Source organism: Somniosus microcephalus, chromosome 2 (assembly GCF_052327205.1).
Source record: "Somniosus microcephalus isolate GS21.2 chromosome 2, FLI_Smic_1.0, whole genome shotgun sequence".
NCBI classification, from domain to species: domain Eukaryota; kingdom Metazoa; phylum Chordata; class Chondrichthyes; order Squaliformes; family Somniosidae; genus Somniosus; species Somniosus microcephalus.
This window is the reverse complement of record NC_140988.1, coordinates 181,870,954-181,889,512: the sequence shown is the minus strand read 5'-3', so window position 1 is coordinate 181,889,512 and position 18,559 is coordinate 181,870,954. Positions and strand designations below refer to the sequence as shown.

The following is an 18,559-nucleotide window of genomic DNA, read 5'->3' as shown; positions in this document are numbered from 1 at the left end:
GTGATTTCCATTGATGGATCAATGTAATCCTAGCTGATGCAAGCCAGTTGAAATCCACATCTTGAAAATGAGTTATGAATTCACAGTTGTAAAAACATAATGGGCCAGAATTTGCAGTGGGCAATAACGGCGAACTGACAGTGTTCGCTGTTACTACCCCTTTGAAACTGACCGCAACTTCAGGATATAGTGCATGCGCATCTAAACACAGAACTCCTGAAGTTCTGGTCAGTCATTCACTGCTCCGACACTGGCTACATTGTGGGCCATCTCCCTCCCCCACCCCCACCCCATAGCCAGCAATCAGTGAAACTGGTGAAGACTTGGGCTTTTCCGCGGTAATGTCACTGAGTACCCCTGTTAAATATACTGTTAAAGTTAAACCTTGTTGGATTAGGTGGAAATGGGGTTTTAACAGCATATTGACTGCTAAACAAATGTTATGGCCTGGAAAAACTAATTTTAATTTTGTTCAGTATCAGGTTTCTCCATTATGGTAAAAATTACAATTTTTAGGAAACATTTCAAAAAAAAATTTTAATTTTTTTTTTTTAAATTTTTTTCATGATATTTCAGGTTCTACCTTATGAGGGCCCCAATCTTTGTTTTGCTCTCTGTAACATGTTTAAAAAGTTCGGATAAAAGCAGCTTCTCCTTTCCTGGTTCCTTGTCTGAGAATTCTGGAATGTGATTGGCTGCTTATACAGCATGTTGGCATTACAGCAACATCACACTCGGGAATTCCCACTACAGAGCGCTGAAATCAATTGAGCGTCGAAAAAGGCAACCTTTTCGCCACAGAGATCAGGATCACGAGATCGCTGTCGGCAGCTTTCTTTGAGGCCAGCGGCGAATGCCTTTGCTTCACCGCTGACCACAAATTCCGTGTCATTCTGATTGTTTGGATGGAGGGTAGTGGGGGATGGGGATATAAGATGAAGTTAGTTTCAGCTGGAGACTAGTTAAATATTCCTGCTTGTCCAACCAGCTGACTGACGATAGTTTTGCAACTGACTGACAGATTAATGTTGCATTTGATTTTAAATGAAGCCACCTCTAAAATCAAAATACTCCATTTTCTTTGCTTGGTTTGGTTTATGTTTTAAGACCTGGAGAGACACATATTGAATGGAACTCATGTAATCTGTATGGCACCCTAAATATTGTATTGCATTTCTGGCAGCAGAACTGTTAAAATAAATATCAGTTATTATATAAGCATCTCATTTGTGAAAGACAACACAGTATGACAGTACTCCATATTTTCAAACAAAAATAATGTCCGTGTTTGTATTTTGTTCCCAAAGACTATTGGTTTATCAGTTTTGACCAGTCTTGGGTTTTAATAGTCTGCACTGTTTAATTGTGCACAGTAATTTTTCTGTCAAAGGATGACACTTTTTTATAACGGCTACACTGATTTTTTAAAAATGTGTTTATTTATTTTAGCTTGGGGACGTCATGGTGGATATTGCTAGTAACATCATGTTAGCAGATGAACATGTCCTCTGGATGGCTCAATGGGAAGCAAAGGCCTGCACTCGAATTGTTCAGTGTTTACAACGCATTGCTACTGACAGGCTAGCCAGTGGAGCCCAGGTTTATTCCACAGTAAGAATGGGGCTTTAAAATATTTTGTAGCTATCAAAATTTTAGTATCTGTTTAACAAAGTTGTAAAATGCTGCTTTCCTTCCGTGCATCTATGAGCCATGATCAGTAATTTTTGCTAAACCGAGTTTCATTGTTAAAGAAATAAAACACACGCCCTTGTTTACAATTTTTTTTACCCCAAATAAATATGTTTACCATTTTGTAAATGTGTATTCTAACAACTTGTCTGATGTTTCCACAGTATTCTCCAAATATTGCAATGGAAGCTTCTGTGGTGAAGGCCAATGGCTTCCCTGGAATGACTTGCACTGTATTCCAGAAGGTAGCAATGGCAGACCGAACAGGACTTGCTGACTTTGGACGACGAGACCCTGATGGCAACCTGGACAAACAGTTCAGTTTTAAGTGTAGCCCTGGCAATATTAGCAACACACTTTCTAGTTTTGTAATCAAGGTAGGCAAGTAATTAGGGATGAGAAAAATGCCTGTACATTTTATTATTTTTATATGATGTTTTAATTGCAGTGTGTTTGGAATTCAGTTGTTCTGATAACACTGCCTTGATTAATGCTCAGAAGTGGTTTTGCAAAGTTAAGGCAATTATCTAACAACACTGAAATTAGGAGCTTTTCTAAACCAAAAAATTGTTCGTGGCGGTTGATCAAGTAATCTGCTGACTTCCTTGGATTTTCAATAATTATTGGTAGAAGACATTTGTATGTTCTACCTTTTCAGCAACGTGTATCAATGCCTCTACATTTCAGTTTATTACTGAGTGCTTTTGTTAAAATAGTATAATAAACTTCTAGGTGAGTAGGAAAAGAGAACTAGGTGGTTGGGGGGTTATCACAGTTTTTTTATCAGTAGAACTCTCTGAATCCAACCCTGACTGATGCAGTGAAAATCTCTTCACTCTGTTAAAATTCTTTACCTAAAATCTGTAGTTAATTTAGCAGTAACTGGAACTACATTGGAAATCTCATTCAGATTGTAAGGATGGCTGTTAAGGGAAATTGAAATGGAAATCTCCATACTTGTACAGTGGGGGCTGCTCTTCAGATTTATTGTCAAGACACTTTGTTAACACATAACCTGGAAGTGCTTAATGTTGATTAAAGCAGAAAATACTGCAAATAAGTTTATTAAAAGCTGAGTGAAAATGTTGAAGTTTTGAAATTTTAAAATATTTTATTTATGGATCAGTTGACTGCATCTATACTGGTGGGATGTGGGGAAACTTAATTACATCAGGTGCATGAATAAAAGCTGACTGCTGAACCCAACTGCTTATGTTGAAGGATAATTTATGACTGAATGCACAAGCATATGATTTCAGTTCAGCCTTGTACACAAACGTGATGTAGTTGGAGCTTCTTGAATAAATTCTGATTGTATTTTAAATATTTCATTTTTTGCGCTATTGATATTCTATCAAATCTTTGATCAGTACATTTTGCAGAATTTCATGATTATTTTAATATATTTCTGAGAGAGAAAACAGTAAAATATCTGGTTATCTACAGCTTTAGATTTGAATGTTGAAACACACAAGCACAACTATGTACCTTAGATATCGTTAAAAGCGAGCTTACAGAAATATTATTTCAACTGTACAAAAGCAAAATACTGCCGATGCAGGAAATCTGAAATAAAAACAGAAAATGCTGGAAATACTCAGCAGGTCAGGCAGCAACTGTGGAGAGAGAAACAGTTAACGTTTCAGGTTGATGACCTTTCGTCAGAACTGAAAGTGTTTGCTTTTCAAGAAAATAGAAGTTCTGGATGGATTCCATTTGTCCAATAAAGAGGCTTAACTTAGTAATGTCGTTGGCTGTGAAGCGCTTTGGGATGTCCTGAGGATGTGAAAGGAACATAGGAACAAGAATAGGAACAAGGCCATTCAGCCACTCGAGCCTGTTCCGCCATTGAATGAGATCATGGCTGGGCTGTATCTTAACTCCATCTACCCACCTTGGTTCCGTAACCCTTAATACCCGTGCCTAACAAAAATCTATCAATCTCAGTTTTGACATTTTCAGATAACCTAGCCTCAGCAGCTTTTTGCAGGAGAATTTTCTAGAATTAAAGTAGAAGACAGGGGAATGTCTATGGATGTAGTTTATATGGACTTGCAGAAGGCATTTGATAAGGTTCCATACAAGAGACTGTTGACTGAAATTAAAGCTCATGGAATTGAAGGCAAATTATTGACCTGGTTAGGAGATTGGTTAGGCGGTAGAAGACAGAGTAGAGATAATGGGTATGTACTCAAATTGGAAGGAAGTAACTAGTAGTATCCCACAAGGATCTGTGCTGGAGCCTCATCTATTACAGGAAACTCTTTTTTATCCGGGACCGGCGTGGTGTCGGTTGATCAAAAAGTCCGGATTACAGAGAGGTATACTTACTAAGGTACGAGAGCCCTGTACACGGCCACAGGTGCAGGAGCCCCGGTTACACGGCACTTGTGCAGGAGTCCCAGTTACACGGCCACAGATCCAAGAGTCCCTGTTGCACGGCAACAAGTGCAGGAACCCCGGTTACATGGCCACAGATCCAAGAGTCCCTGTTGCACGGCAACAGGTGCAGGAACCCCGGTTACACGGCCACAGATCCAAGAACCCCGGTTACACGGCCACTAATATAAAGTAAAACTTACCTGACCCTACTCCTGAATTTAGCCGGTTAAGAGAGATTTCCGGTTATTTAGGTGCCGGATAAAAGAGAGTTTCCTAAATAGAGAACCGTATTTCCAAGTTTGCCGATGAAACAAAGATTGGTGGTATGGTAAGCAGTGTAGACGGAAATGTAAAATTACAAAGTGATATTGATAAAGTGAATGGGCAAAACTGGCAGACTGATTTCAATGCAGGTAAGTGTGGGGGTCATCGATTTTGGGCCAAAAAAAGATAGGTCTGAGTATTATTTAAATGGTAAAAAGCAGGGGAGCACAGATTCACCAGCATGTTACCAGGATTAGATTATGAGGAGAGATTACGTAAACTAGGCTTGTATTTCCTGCAATATAGAAGTGTAAGGGGTGATTTGATTGAGGTTTTTAGGACTTTGCAAGGAATTGATAGGGTAGATAGAGAGAAACATCTTCCACTGGTGGGGGAGTCTAAGGCAAGGGGACATGAGCTTAAAATCAGAGCCAGTTCATTCAGGAGCAAAGTTAGGAAACACTTCTTCATGCAAAGGATGGGACCAATGACATGGATAGGAAGAGGGATGAGGTCCTGCAGCAAGAATTTAGGGAGCTAGGTAGCAGATTAAAGAGCAGGACCTCAAAGGTTGTAATCTCTGGATTACTCCCGGTGCCACGTGCTAGTGAGTATAGGAATAGGAGGATAGAGCAGATGAATGCATGGCTAAAGAGTTGGTGCAGGAGGGAGGGCTTTAGTTTCCTGGATCACTGGGCCTGCTTCTGGGAAAGGTGGGACTTGTACAAGTCGGACGGGTTGCACCTGAACCAGAGCGGGACAAATATCCTTGCGGGGAGGTTTGCTAGCACTGTTCGGGGGGGTTTAAACTAAAATGGCAGGGGGTTGGGAACCTGAGCAGAGAGACAGAGGAAAGGGAAACAGGGATAAAAGCAAAAGATAGGAAGGAGAAAAACAAAAGTGGCAGTCAGAGAAATCAACGGTTTAAATCAAACGTGGCCACAGTAAATAATAATTCTAATAGGTCTAAGAGCGTTAAAAAAACAAGCCTGCAGGCTTTGTGTCTTAATGCGAGGAGCATTTGTAATAAGGTGGATGAATTGGCTGCGCAAATAGAGGTAAACGAATATGATTTGGTTGGGATTACGGAAACGTGGCTCAAGGATGGCCAAGACTGGGAACTCAACATCCAGGGGTATTCGATATTCAGGAAAGATAGGCAAAAAGGAAAGGGAGGTGGGGTAGCATTACTGGTTAAAGAAGGGATTAATACAATTGTAATGAAGGATATTAGCTCTGATGATGTGGAATCTGTATGGGTAGAATTGAGAAATACTAAGGGGAAAAAAACATTAGTGGGAGTGGTATATAGACCTCCCAACAGTAAGGCGGAGGTTGGGGATGGCATTAAAAGGGAAATTAAAGAAGCGTGCAATAAGGGCACAGCAGTCATCATGGGTGACTTTAATCTACATATAGATTGGGCCAACCAAATTAGTAACAATACTGTGGAGGAGGAATTCCTGGAGTGTTTACGGGATGGTTTCCTGGACCAATATGTCGAGGAACCAACCAGAGATCAGGCCATCTTAGACTGGGTATTATGTAACGACAAAGGATTAATTAGCAATCTTGTTGTACGAGGCCCCTTGGGTCTGAGCAATCATAATATGATCGAATTCTTCATTAAGATGGAGAATGAAGTAGTTGACTCAGAGACTAGGGTCCTCAATTTAAATAAAGGAAACTATGACGGTCTGAGGAGCGAGTTGGGTAGGATTGATTGGGGAATGTCACTCAAAGGGTTGACGGTGGATAGGCAATGGCAAACATTCAAAGACCGAATGGATGAGCTACAGAATTTGTTCATCCCAGTTTGGCATAAAAATAAAACAAAAAAGGTGACTCAACCGTGGCTAACAAGGGAAATTAGGGACAGCATAAGATCCAAGGAGACGACATAAATTGGCCAGAAAAAGCAATAATCCTGAGGATTGGGAGCAGTTTAGGATTCAACAAAGGAGGACAAAGGGATTAATTAAGAAAGGGAAAATAGAATATGAGAGTAAGCTAGCAGCGAACATAAAAACTGACTGTAAAAGCTTTTATAGATATGTGAAGAGAAAAAGATTGGTGAAGTCAAGCGTAGGTCCCTTACAGTCAGAATCAGGGGAATTTATAATGGGAAACAAAGAAATGGCAGACCAACTAAATTCATACTTTGGTTCTGTCTTCACAAAGGAGGACACAAATAACCTCCCAGAGATGCTGGGAACATAGGGCCTGATGAAAGGGTGGAACTGAAAGAAATCAGTATTTGTAGGGAAATGGTGTTAGGAAAATTGATGGGACTAAAGGCCAATAAATCCCCAGGGCCTGATAATCTACATCCCAGGGTACTTAAGGAAGTGGCCCTGGAAATAGTAGATGCATTGCTGGTCATCTTCCAGAACTCGATAGACTCTGGAACAGTACCCATGGATTGGAGGGTAGCTGATGTTACCCCACTATTCAAAAAAGGTGGTCGAGAAAAAGCGGGGAATTATAGACCGGTAAGCCTGACATCGGTAGTGGGGAAAATGCTAGAATCTATTATAAAAGATGTAATAGCAGAGCACTTGGTAAGCAGTGACAGGATCGGACAAAGTCAACATGGATTTACAAAAGGTAAATCATGCTTGACTAATCTACTGGAATTTTTTGAGGATGTAACTGGTAAAATAGATAAGGGAGAACCAGTGGATGTGGTGTATTTGGACTTTCAGAAGGCTTTCGATAAGGTCCCACATAAGAGATTAGCGTGCAAAATTAAGGCACATGGGATTGGGGGCAAGGTATTGACTTGGATAGAGAACTGGTTGGCGGACAGAAAGCAAAGAGTTGGAATAAACGGGTCGTTTTCCGAGTGGCAGGCAGTGACTAGTGGGGTACCGCAAGGATCGGTCCTAGGACCCCAGCTGTTCACAATATATATTAATGATCTGGACGAGGGAATTGGATGTAATATCTCCAAATTTGCAGACGACACAAAGCTGGGTGGGAGGGTAAGCTGTGAGGAGGATATCGTGAAACTCCAGTACGATTTGGACAGATTGGGTGATTGGGCAGAAACATGGTAAATGCACTATAATGTGGATAAATGTGAGGTTATCCACTTTGGTGGCAAAAACAGGAAGGCAGATTATTATTTGAATGGCAATAGATTGGGAGAAGGGGAAGTGCAAAGAGACCTGGGTGTTCTTGTGCACCAGTCGCTGAAGGTAAGCATGCAGGTGCAGCAGGCAGTTAAGAAGGCAAATGGTATGTTGGCCTTCGTAGCAAGAGGGTTCGAGTACAGGAACAAGGATGTCTTGCTACAGTTGTACAGGGCCTTGGTGAGACCGCACCTTGAGTATTGTGTGCAGTTTTGGTCGCCTTACCTGAGGAAGGACGTTCTTGCCATGGAGGGAGTGCAGCGAAGATTCACCAGGCTGATAGCTGGGATGGCAGGAATGACGTATGAGGAGAGATTGTGTCGATTGGGCTTATACTCACTGGAGTTTAGAAGATTGAGAGGGGATCTCATCGAAACTTATAAAATTCTGTCAGGCCTGGACAGACTAGATGCAGGAAGGATGTTTATGATGGCCGGGGAGTCCAGAACCAGGGGTCATAGTCTAAGGATAAGGGGTAAGCCATTTAGGACTGAAATGAGGAGGAATTTCTTCACCCAGAGAGTGGTGAACCTGTGGAATTCTCTGCCACAGAGGGTGGTGGAGGCCAGTTCATTAAATATATTCAAAAAAGAGTTGGATATATTTCTTAAGGCTAAAGGGATCAAGGGATATGGGGAGAAGGCAGGGACAGGGTACTGAATTTGGATGATCAGCCATGATCTCATTGAATGGCGGAGCAGGCTCGAAGGGCCGAATGGCCTACTCCTGCTCCTATCTTCTATGTTTCTAAGTATGGAATTCTGTGTCTCAAAAAGCAGTAGATGCTAGCTCAATTAATAATTTAAAATCTGAGATCGATAGATATGGAGCCAAGGCAGGTGGATGGAATTAAGATACAGATCAGCTATGATCTCATTGAATGGCAGAACAGGTTTGAGGGGGCTGAATGGCCTACTGTTTCTATGGCTGAGCAGACCCGACCGGCAGTGGCAGGTGACAGCTTCAAATGTACAGTAAAAGCTCCCACCTGACATCACTTTCCTTAGCCACAAGCTGTTCTTCACTGCATTTCCACAACAGATTTAGCATGCTTCAAGTCTTTCCACAAGTCTTTATCCAGTCTCACCTCATTACCTTTCTCACCATTGACAGATTGCTTCTGTCATCTGTACTTCACCTGCCATCTATTCCATCAACATGGGTGCCGTTTGTACTGTCTCACCTTGGTCCTCAGAATCTGACCACAATGAGCCCCAACACCAGCAGCACCAACAACATCAACCTTCTCCGCAATCACCTGATGCTACAGAGGGCATCAGCACCCGAGCACATTGCTGCCAGGGATGGCCTCACCATGGCCAGATTTACTTCACTTGACGCTGTACACCCTGGCTGCCATATAATGTGCCAGGTTGGCACCACCCCACACCAACACCATAAAGCATCCCTACAATGCCCAAGCCATTTCTTTTACACTTCTCACCATTGCGGGGAGTACCGCTATCTCTCTCCATTCACTGCAACTCACTAAGCCACTTCCAAATCTGTCCAAGACCAGAAAATGTTGAAAATAAAGATTTCAATGTTTGACACCACATTAATAGAAACTCAGAGGTGGGGGTCGGTGCCGGCCTGCAGGGTGGGGGGAGTGTGAAGAATGATCGGGGCAGGCCGTGGGGGGGGGTGGGGAGGAAAATTGGGGTCATCAAGGGACTGGGGTGGGTAGAGGGGAATAAAGATCGGGGTGGGAGGAGGAAGATCAGGGCCTTTGAGGGACTGGGTTTGGGGGGGTGGCGGCGGTGCGGAGAAGGAAATTCAGGGCTGTCAAGGGACTGGGGCGGGTAGTGGGAGAGAAGGAAGATCAGGGCCGCTGAGGGACTGGCGGAAGGGAAGAGAAGATCGGGGCTTTCGAGGGATGTGGGGGGAGGGAAAAGAAGATTGGGGCCTTCCAATGATCGGGAGCGGGTTCGGAAGAATCGTGGCCAGACTCGATCATCAGGGGGGATGGAGGTGATCTGGGAAGGTGGTTGGAGGCCTCATGGGGAAGTCTCTGATCACGGGGGGTTGGGTTAGGCAGGGACCCTGGCTCCAAGAGATGTGTGTAAAGGCAATTACCTCCTAGATGCAGCAGTCCTCACCTTGCTGTAACTGCCGGGTTTTACGAGGTGTGTAAAACCAATCCAACTGTAGTTAAAAAACAAAATGTAGGTTAAAGAGGAGGCTTCCAGCTTCATCATCATTGTAATATTTAAATTGACGTCCCGCCTTCTGGCAGTGGTTTGGAGGCCGGTTCAGGTCGTGATTCAGATTTTTAACAATTTAACTACCCCCATATTCCAAACCTACATGTTTTTTTTACGTTAAAATTTCCCCCCAAAATGTCTCAGCTCTGGGTTGGAATGTGTTTTTTTTTGTCTTCACTACAGAGCATGAGTTTGAGTTGTAATATGATTCCATGTCTTTAAAGTGCTCCAATGTTGGGGTTACTGCTTTATAGCTGTAGAGGGAAGTTGCAGCAGCAATGTGAAACTTGACCATGAGGTATGCATTACAAGGATCAAAAAAGTCCTGCAAAAGGTGATATCAACTTGCACAAGGGACCACACCATTGTACAAAATCAATATTCCTTGCTCCATCAAAATTAATCAATCTGATGTGTTCAGCCTGGTGAAAATCAGGGCTGTTTTCCAAAATATTTCATGATTAGCCATGTGCAGAGTCGGTTAGTGCACTCCTAATAGATGCCTTCAGTAGTAATTTGTTCATAACAATTGTAGGAACATTTTATGTAGTGCTTGTTTTAGAAGTGCTGATGGTGGAAAAACTCCTCTTGTCAGCCTTGATCAGCTCTTCTGACATTAATAGACATTTAATATATTGTAAAATGAAAAGGTTATAGATTTGAATTTTTCTTCCTGTGCCTCTTCAATTACTGCAGAAGATCAGTTTGAAATTCTTCAGTTACCTTAATTTTGTCTTAGACTGCTGCACAATTTAATTTTGTATGTAGTCTGAATATTGTATCAGTGGTATTCATAAAATAGATAACTTTGATTGTCCTGGAATATTTGTGCTTTGGTGTACCACGCATTCTCATATATAAGATGAGAATTTTATGCCACTCTTTGAGCTTATAGAGGGAGATATCTTATTTATAAAGTGGAGTTGGGAGACTGATGTTAGATAACTGGCACTGCATAGAGTGGAGGTTAAGTTTTCTACTTGTAATGCTATGATCATTCTCCCACCAGTAAGTGGAGTTGGAGACTGACCACAGCATCTGATGGAATTGGCAAGTACAATATCCATGACATCCACTCTCTACAGTGCCAGTTTCCTGTTCCACTTTATCCAGTGCCCTTATTGTTGGCTGGAAAGTAGAATGGTGATTTGATATGCAGCTTCTCTTATAGTAATGTACAGTAACGAGTCTTTTTTGAAATTTTTTTTTAAAATATTTTATAAATCCTGTTGTTTATAGTTCTTTACACTATCTAGCATATGACTAATCGTAACAGCGAGGAAACATATTCTGTGTGAAGCTTCTCAAACTATTTTATTTTAAACACTATAGAATACTGTTGCAGAGGCATCTGTTCAGTTGCCGCCATCCTTGTTTGCCCACAATTCTGTACCAACCCAGATGGACGATGCAGTCTACAAGTTGCAGCTTATTGCTTTCCGGAATGGCAAACTTTTTCCAAGCACGGGGAATTCTACAAATTTGGCAGACGATGGAAAGAGACGGACTGTGGCCTCTCCAGTCATCTATACTAAGATAGGTAGGAATCTGGGAGTGTAGAGTCAAAATGTCTAAGTGACATTTTTTAATTTTTGAAAATAAAGCATTAGAGGGGGAGACGGAAGAGACTTCATTCACAGCATTGTTTGTACTTGCATTTTTTTTAAATTACCTGCAGCGTAGATATCTTGCAGTTATTTTACTAAGATTTAAATTGAAAAGTTTGCAATAATGGATCTTAAGATGGAAGTACAGGCGACACAGACACTAGTACAATGGCTCACTGCCACCTTACTGATTCTGGTTAACTTAGTTTCTGTCCAAGCAGTTTCAATTTATAGTCTTGATATTAGAAAGCAATCTAGCTGGTTATAGTGTGTGAGCAGTTCAAAACAGCATTTTCTAAAATGGTTTATGTTCCTAAAGTGATGTTTTTTTCCTCTTACTGATGAACGGGGAGAAAGAAATTCTGCACTTTTGTTTTGATCTTCATCTTCTGTTCTGTAATTGGTCACTTTGTTGTGTATGGCTCCACCTATACTGCTTTTTTAAATTGTTCCTGAGATGTGGGCGTCGCTGGCAAGGCCCGCATTTATTGCCCAGCCCCAGTTGCCACCGAGAAGGTGGTGGTGAGCCGCTGCTTTGAACTGCTGCAGTCCGTGTGGTGAAGGTACTCCCACAGTGCTGTTAGGGAGGGAGTTCCAGGAGTTTGACCCAGCGACGATGAGGGAACGGCGATATATTTCCAAGTCCGGATGCTGTGTAACTTGGAGGGGAACTTGCAGGTGATGGTGTTCCCGTGCACTTGCTGCCCTTCTCCTTCTAGGTGGTAGAGGTCGTGGGTTTGGGAGGTGCTTTCGAAGAAGCCTTGGCAAGTTGCTGCAGTGCATCTTGTAGATGGTACACAATGCAGCCACGGTGCACCGGTGGTGGAGGGAGTTTTTTTTAAATTTGTTTATGGGATGTGGACGTTGCTGGGCCAGCATTTATTGCCCATCCCTAATTGCCCTTGAGAAGGTGGTGGTGAGCCACTTTCTTGAACCGCTGCAGTCCGTGTGGTGAAAGTACTCCGACAGTGCTGTTAGGGAGGGAGTTCCAGGATTTTGACCTAGCGACGATGAAGGATCAGCGATGTACTTCTAAGTCAGGATGGTGTGTGACTTGGAGGGGAACTTGGAGGTGGTGGTGTTCCCTTGCGCCTGCTACCCTTGTTTGTTTAATGTTTAAGATGGTGGATGGGGTGCCAATCAAGCGGGCTGCTTTGTCCTGGATGGTGTCGAGCTTCTTGAGTGTTGTTGGAGCTGCACTCATCCAGGCAAGTGGAGAGTATTCCATCACACTCCTGAATTGTGCCTTGTAGATGGTGGAACGACTTTGGGGAGTCAGGAGGTGAGACACTCGCCGCAGATACCCAGCCTCTGACCTGCTCTTGTGGCCACAGTATTTATGTGGCTGGTCCAGTTAAGTTTCTGGTCAATAGTGACCCCCAAGATTTGATGATGGAGGATTTGGCGATGGCAATACCGCTGAATATCAAGGGGCGGTGATTAAATTCTCGCTTGTTGGAAATAGTCATTGCCTGGCACTTGGGTGGTGCGAATGTTACTTGCCACTTATCAGCCCAAGCCTGAATGTTCTCCAGGTCTAGCTGCGTGCGGGCATGGACTGCTTCATTATCTGAGGAGATTATGATTGAGGGAAGTTTATTGATGAAGCAGCTGAAGATGGTTGGGCCTAGCATATTGCCCTGAGGAACTCTTGCAGCGATGTCCTGGGGCTGAGATGATTGAACTCCAACCACCACAACCATCTTCCTTTGTGCTAGGTATGATTCCAACCAGTGGAGAGTTCCCCCCCTGATTCCCATTGACTTCAATTTTACTAGGGCTCCTTGATGCCACACTCGGTGAAGAGCTGTCACTCTCGCCTCACTTCTGGAATTTAACTCTTGTTTATGTTTGGACCAATGCAGTAATGAGGTCTGGAGCCGAGTGGTTCTGGCAGAACCCAAACTGCGCATCGGTGAGCAGGCAATTGGTAAGTGCTGCTTGATAGCACTGTTGACTACACCTTCCATCACTTTGCTGATGATTGAGAGTAGACTGATGTGGTGGTAATTGGCCAGATTGGATTTGTCCTGCTTTTTGTGGGCAGGACATACCTGGGCAGTTTTCCCACATTGTCAGGTAGATGCCAATGTTGCAGTTGTACTGGAGCAGCTTGGCTAGAGGTGCGGCTAGTTCTGGAGCATAAGTCTTCAGGAGGACAGCCGGGATGTTATCAGGGCCTATAGCCTTTGCTGTATCCAGTGTACTAAGCTGTTTCTTGATATCACGTGGAGTTAATCGAATTGGCTGAAGACTGGCTTCTGTGATGGTGGAGACCACGGGAGGAGGCTAATATGGATCATCCACTCGGCACTTCTGGCTGAAGATGGTTGCTAATGCTTTAGCTTTGTCTTTTGCACTCGCGTGCTGGACTCTGCCATCGGTGAGGACGGAGATATTCGTGGAGCCCCCACCTCCCATTAGTTGTTTAATTGTCCACCATCATTTACGACTGGAAGTGGCAGGACTGCAGAGCTTTGATCTGCTTCTGCTGCATGTAGTCCAGTGTTGCAGCTACCCCAGGTTGGCACTGCATTTTTAGATACGCCTGGTGCTGCTCCTGGCATGCCCTCCTGCACTCATTGAACCAGGGTTGGTCTCCTGGTTTGATGGTAATGGTAGAGTGAGGGATATGCTGGGCCATTAGGCTGCAGATTGTGGTGAAATACAGTTCTGCTGCTGCTGATGTCCCACAGCACCTCATGGATGCCCAGTTTTGACCTGCTAGATCTGTTCTGAATCTATTCCAATTTTAGCACGGTGGTAGCCACACAACACGATGGAGGGTGTCCTCAGTGTGAAGACAGGACTTTGTCTCTATAAGGACTGTGCGGTGGTCACTGCTACCAATGCTGTCATGGACAGATGCATCTGTGACAGATAGATTGGTGAGAACAGGGTCAAGTAGCTTTTCCCTCATGTTGGTTCTCTCACCACCTGTCGCAGGCCCAGTCTGGCAGTTATGTCCTTCAGGACTCGGCTGGCTCGGTCAGTAGTGGTGCTACCGAGCCACTCTTGGTGATGGACAATGAAGTCCCCCACCCAGAGTACATTCTGTGCCCTTGCTACCCTGAGTGCTTCTTCCAAGTGGTGTTCAACATGGAGCATTACTGATTCATTAGCTGAGGGAGGGTAGTAGGTGGTAATCAGCAGGAGGTTTCCTTACCCATGCTTGACCTGAAGCCATACGACTTCATGGGGTTCGGAGTCAATGTTGAGGACTCCCAGGGCCACTCCCTCCTGTCCGTATACCACTGTCCCACCACCTCTGGTGGTCTGTCCTGCCGGTGGGACAGGACATACCCAGGGATGATGGAGGAGTTTGGGATATTGGCTGAAAGGTATGATTCTGTGACTAATCTGTGGGACAGCTCTCCCAATTTTGGCATAAGTCTCCAGATGTTAGTGAGGAGGACTTTGCAGGGTCGACTGGGCTGGGTGTGCTGTTGTCGTGTCTGAAGCCGGTGCCGAGGTCAATGCCGGGTGGTCTGTCTGTTTTTTAAATTCTTGTTTTTCATAGCGGTTTGTTGCAACTGAGTGGCTTGCTAGGGCAGTTAAGAGTCAAGAACATTGCTGTGGGTCTGGAGTCACATAGGCCAGACCAGGTAATGATGGCAAATTTCCTTCCCTAAAGGACCTTCGTGAACCAGATGGGTTTTTATGACAATCCGATAGTTTCATGGTCACCATTACTGATGCTAGCTTTTTATTCGAGATTGATTGAATTAACTGAATTTAAATTCCCCAGCTGCTGTGGTGGGATTTGAACTCGCGTCTCTGGATCATTAGTCCAGGCCTCTGGATTACTCGTCCTATAACATAGCCACTATACTATCGTTCTTCAATAGCTCCTGTTAGGGAGTGACACTTATGAGATGTAGTCAGCACTAAATTTTGTTGATTTGGTAGACTTTTGTGGAACTCAAAAGGTAATCTCTATTCTAGTTCGCTGTCCTTGTGTATCAGACCACACTATCTTGTTGACGATGAGAACTGTTGATGATATATCCAGTAGTGTAGGAGATTAACATTAAAAAAGCCAAGTGAGAAAAGTTAGCGCTGCTTGTTTTCAATATACAGGTTTATCCATTTGTTACTTAGTACTGTTTTCTGATCCCTGTAATATTTCTTTGCCTTTCTTTAAAAGATGGCAACAGTCTGTATTCTCTCAGTCAACCCATCACTGTTACGCTGCGTCGTATTGCACATGGGGTAGATGCTGTTGCAGCACACTGGGACTTCAACCTTCTGAATGGTTATGGAGGATGGCTATCTGATGGCTGCCAGATTGTCACGTCGGATGAGAATGTCACCACAATGCAGTGTTATTCTCTGAACAACTATGCAGTGCTAATGGTAAGATATTGATATTACAATTCAGTGCTTCAGAGGATTTTTTCTTTTCTGCTAAACTGTAAATGAACCATCCTACACACTTTCTTCAACCTCACTATCCTTGTTGTTGACAGCAATCCTACATAACTCATTGTTGCTCTATCAGTCCCAGTCTTCCCTTCCTATTACAAGCTGTAAGTTACCCAAGTTCAGTGTTGCCTGATCACTATTTCCCAATTTACATTGTCTACTTTGCTACTCTTTTCAAACTTAGTGGTGTCCTGCACTATAGACCTTGGACCTTCATAGTTTCTCAATTTAATTTATTAAAAAGTGCCCTGTAAAATCAGATTGTGACCATGTGATATATAGCTGGGGGGGCCGGCGTTGCCAAGGCTTTTTTGTAAAACGGCAGTTTACAGGGCCGCGCGGTTTACGGCCGGCCGCCGCCACTCCCCCACTCGGTGTCTCGGGCCGAGCGGTTGTGAGGCCGGCCCGAGTGACCCCAACTCACCACCTGCTCCGGCGGGCCGGGAGCGCGATACTGTGCGGAGCCGCACTGTGGGGGTTTGTTGTGCTGGTGCTGTCGCTGTCGGTATTTTAAAAATGGCAGCGACGTTTCGGGAGGCTGCAGGATTAGGCCCGCCCACACATGGAATGAAACGCCCCCGTGATGCAAGAGAGAGAGAGAGAGACTGGAGGGAAGGAGAGAGAGGGAAGGAGAGAGAGGGAAGGAGAGAGAGGGAAGGAGAGAGAGGGAAGGAGAGAGAGGGAAGGAGAGGGAGAGGGGGAGAGAGGAGAGGGGGAGAGAGAGGAGGGGGAGGGAGAGAGAGGGGGGAGGGAGAGAGAGGAGAGAGGAGAGGGGAGGGGGGGGAGGGAGGGGGGGAGAGAGGAGGGGGTAGAGAGAGGGGAGGGGGGTAGAGAGGGGGGAGGGAGAGAGAGGGGGTGGGGGAGGGAGAGAGGGGGAAGGAGGGGGGGAAGGAGGGGGGGGGAGAGGGGGGGGGGGAGGGAGAGAGGGGGAAGGAGGGGGGAGGGGGAGAGGGAAGGAGAGAGAGAGAGAGGGGGGGGAGAGAGGGAGGAGGGGGTGAGAGAGAGGGAGGAGGGGGGGAGAGAGAGGGAGGAGGGGGGAGAGAGAGGGAGGAGGGGGGGGAGAGAGAGGGAGGAGGGGGGGAGAGAGAGGGAGGAGGGGGGGAGAGAGGGAGGAGGGGGGGAGAGAGAGGGAGGAGGGGGGGAGAGAGGGAGGAGGGGGGGAGAGAGAGGGAGGAGGGGGGGAGAGAGGGAGGAGGGGGGGAGAGAGAGGGAGGAGGGGGAGAGGGGAGAGGGAAGGAGAGAGAGCGAGAGAGAGGGAAGGAGAGCGAGAGAGAGGGGGAAGGAGAGAGGGGGAAGGGGAGAGAGAGAGAGAGGGAAGGAAGGAGAGAGAGAGAGGGAAGGAGAGCGAGAGAGAGGGAAGGGAAGGAGAGAGAGAGAGAGGGAAGGGAAGGAGAGAGAGAGAGAGAGAAGGGAAGGAGAGAGAGGGAGGGAAGGGAAAGAGAGAGAGGGAAGGGAAGGAGAGAGAGGGAAGGAAGGAGAGAGAGGGAAGGGAAGGTGAGAGTGGGAAGGGAAGGAGAGAGAGGGAAGGGAAGGAGAGAGAGAGGGAAGGGAAGGAGAGAGAGAGGGAGGGAAGGGAAGGAGAGGAGAGAGAGGGAAGGGAAGGAGAGAGAGGGAAGGGAAGGAGAGAGAGAGAGGGAAGGAGAGAGAGAGAGAGAGGGAAGGAAGGAGAGGAGGAAGGGAAGAGGATGAGAGAGAGGGAAGGAAGGAGAGAAGGAGAGAGAGAGGAGGGAAGGAGAGAGAGAGGGGAAGGAGAGAGAGAGGGGAGGGAGAGGGAAGGGAAGGAGAGAGAGAGGGGAGGGAAGGAGAGAGAGAGAGGGGAAGGAGAGAGAGAGGGGAAGGGAAGGAGAGAGAGAGAGAGAGGGAAGGAAGGAGAGAGAGAGAGGGAAGGAGAGAGGGAAGGGAAGGAGAGAGGGGGAAGGGAAGGAGAGAGGGGAAGGGAAGTAGAGAGAGAGAGGGAAGGATGAGAGAGAGAGGGGAGAGGGAAGGAGAGAGAGAGAGAGAGGGAAGAGAGAGAGAGAGGGGGGAAAGAGAGGGGGAAGGAGAGAGAGGGAGGGAAGGAGAGAGAGAGAGGGAGGAAGGATGAGAGAGAGAGAGAGTGAGGGAAGGAGAAGAGAGAAGAGGGCGGGAAGGAGAGAGGGAGGGAAGGAGAGAGGGAGGGAAGGAGAGAGAGAGGGAGGGAAGGAGACGAGAGAGGGAGGGAAGGAAGAGAGAGAGGGAGGGAAGGAGAGAGAGGGAAGGGAAGGAGAGAGAGGGATGGGAAGGAGAGAGAGGGAGGGAAGGAGAGAGAGGAGGAAGGAGAGAGAGGGAGGGAAGGAGAGAGAGAGGGAGGGAAGGAGAGAGAGAGGGAGGGAAGGAGAGAGAGGGGACGGATGAGCAGGGAGGGAGGGAAGGAGGAGAGAGGGGGAGGGAAGGAGAGAGAGAGAGGGAGGGAAGGAGAGAGAGAGAGGGAGGGAAGGAGAGAGAGAGAGGAGGGAAGGAGAGAGAGAGAGGGAGGGAAGGAGAGAGAGAGACGGGAGGGAAGGAGAGAGAGGAGAGAGGAGGAAGGAGGAGAGAGAGAGGGCGGGAAGGAGAGAGAGAGAGGGAGGGAAGGAGAGAGAGAGGGGAAGGAAGAGAGAGAGAGAGGAGGGAAGGAGAGAGAGAGGGGGAGGGGAAGGAGAGAGAGAGAGGGGGAGGGAAGAGAGAGAGAGATGGGGAGGGAAGGAGAGAGAGAGAGGGGGGGAGGGAAGGAGAGAGAGAGGGGAGGAAGGAGAGAGAGAGGGGGGGGAAGGAGAGAGAGAGGGGGAGGGAAGGAGAGAGAGGGGAGGGAAGGAGAGAGAGAGAGGGGGAGGGAAGGAGAGAGAGGGGTAGGGAAGGA

The 18,559-nt window shown here is 46.0% G+C and overlaps 1 protein-coding gene across 1 annotated transcript in view; it reads left to right on the top strand.

Annotated features, from left to right (window-relative positions):
- The window catches only part of adgra3 (adhesion G protein-coupled receptor A3), a 230,053-nt gene that overhangs the window by 179,724 nt on the left and 31,770 nt on the right, over positions 1-18,559 (top strand). The window contains exons 11-14 of the mRNA XM_085967682.1: positions 1,450-1,611; positions 1,854-2,066; positions 11,006-11,213; positions 15,428-15,636. Coding sequence (XP_085823808.1) covers positions 1,450-1,611; positions 1,854-2,066; positions 11,006-11,213; positions 15,428-15,636 — 792 coding nt within the window. The remainder of the gene's footprint in view (positions 1-1,449; positions 1,612-1,853; positions 2,067-11,005; positions 11,214-15,427; positions 15,637-18,559) is intronic.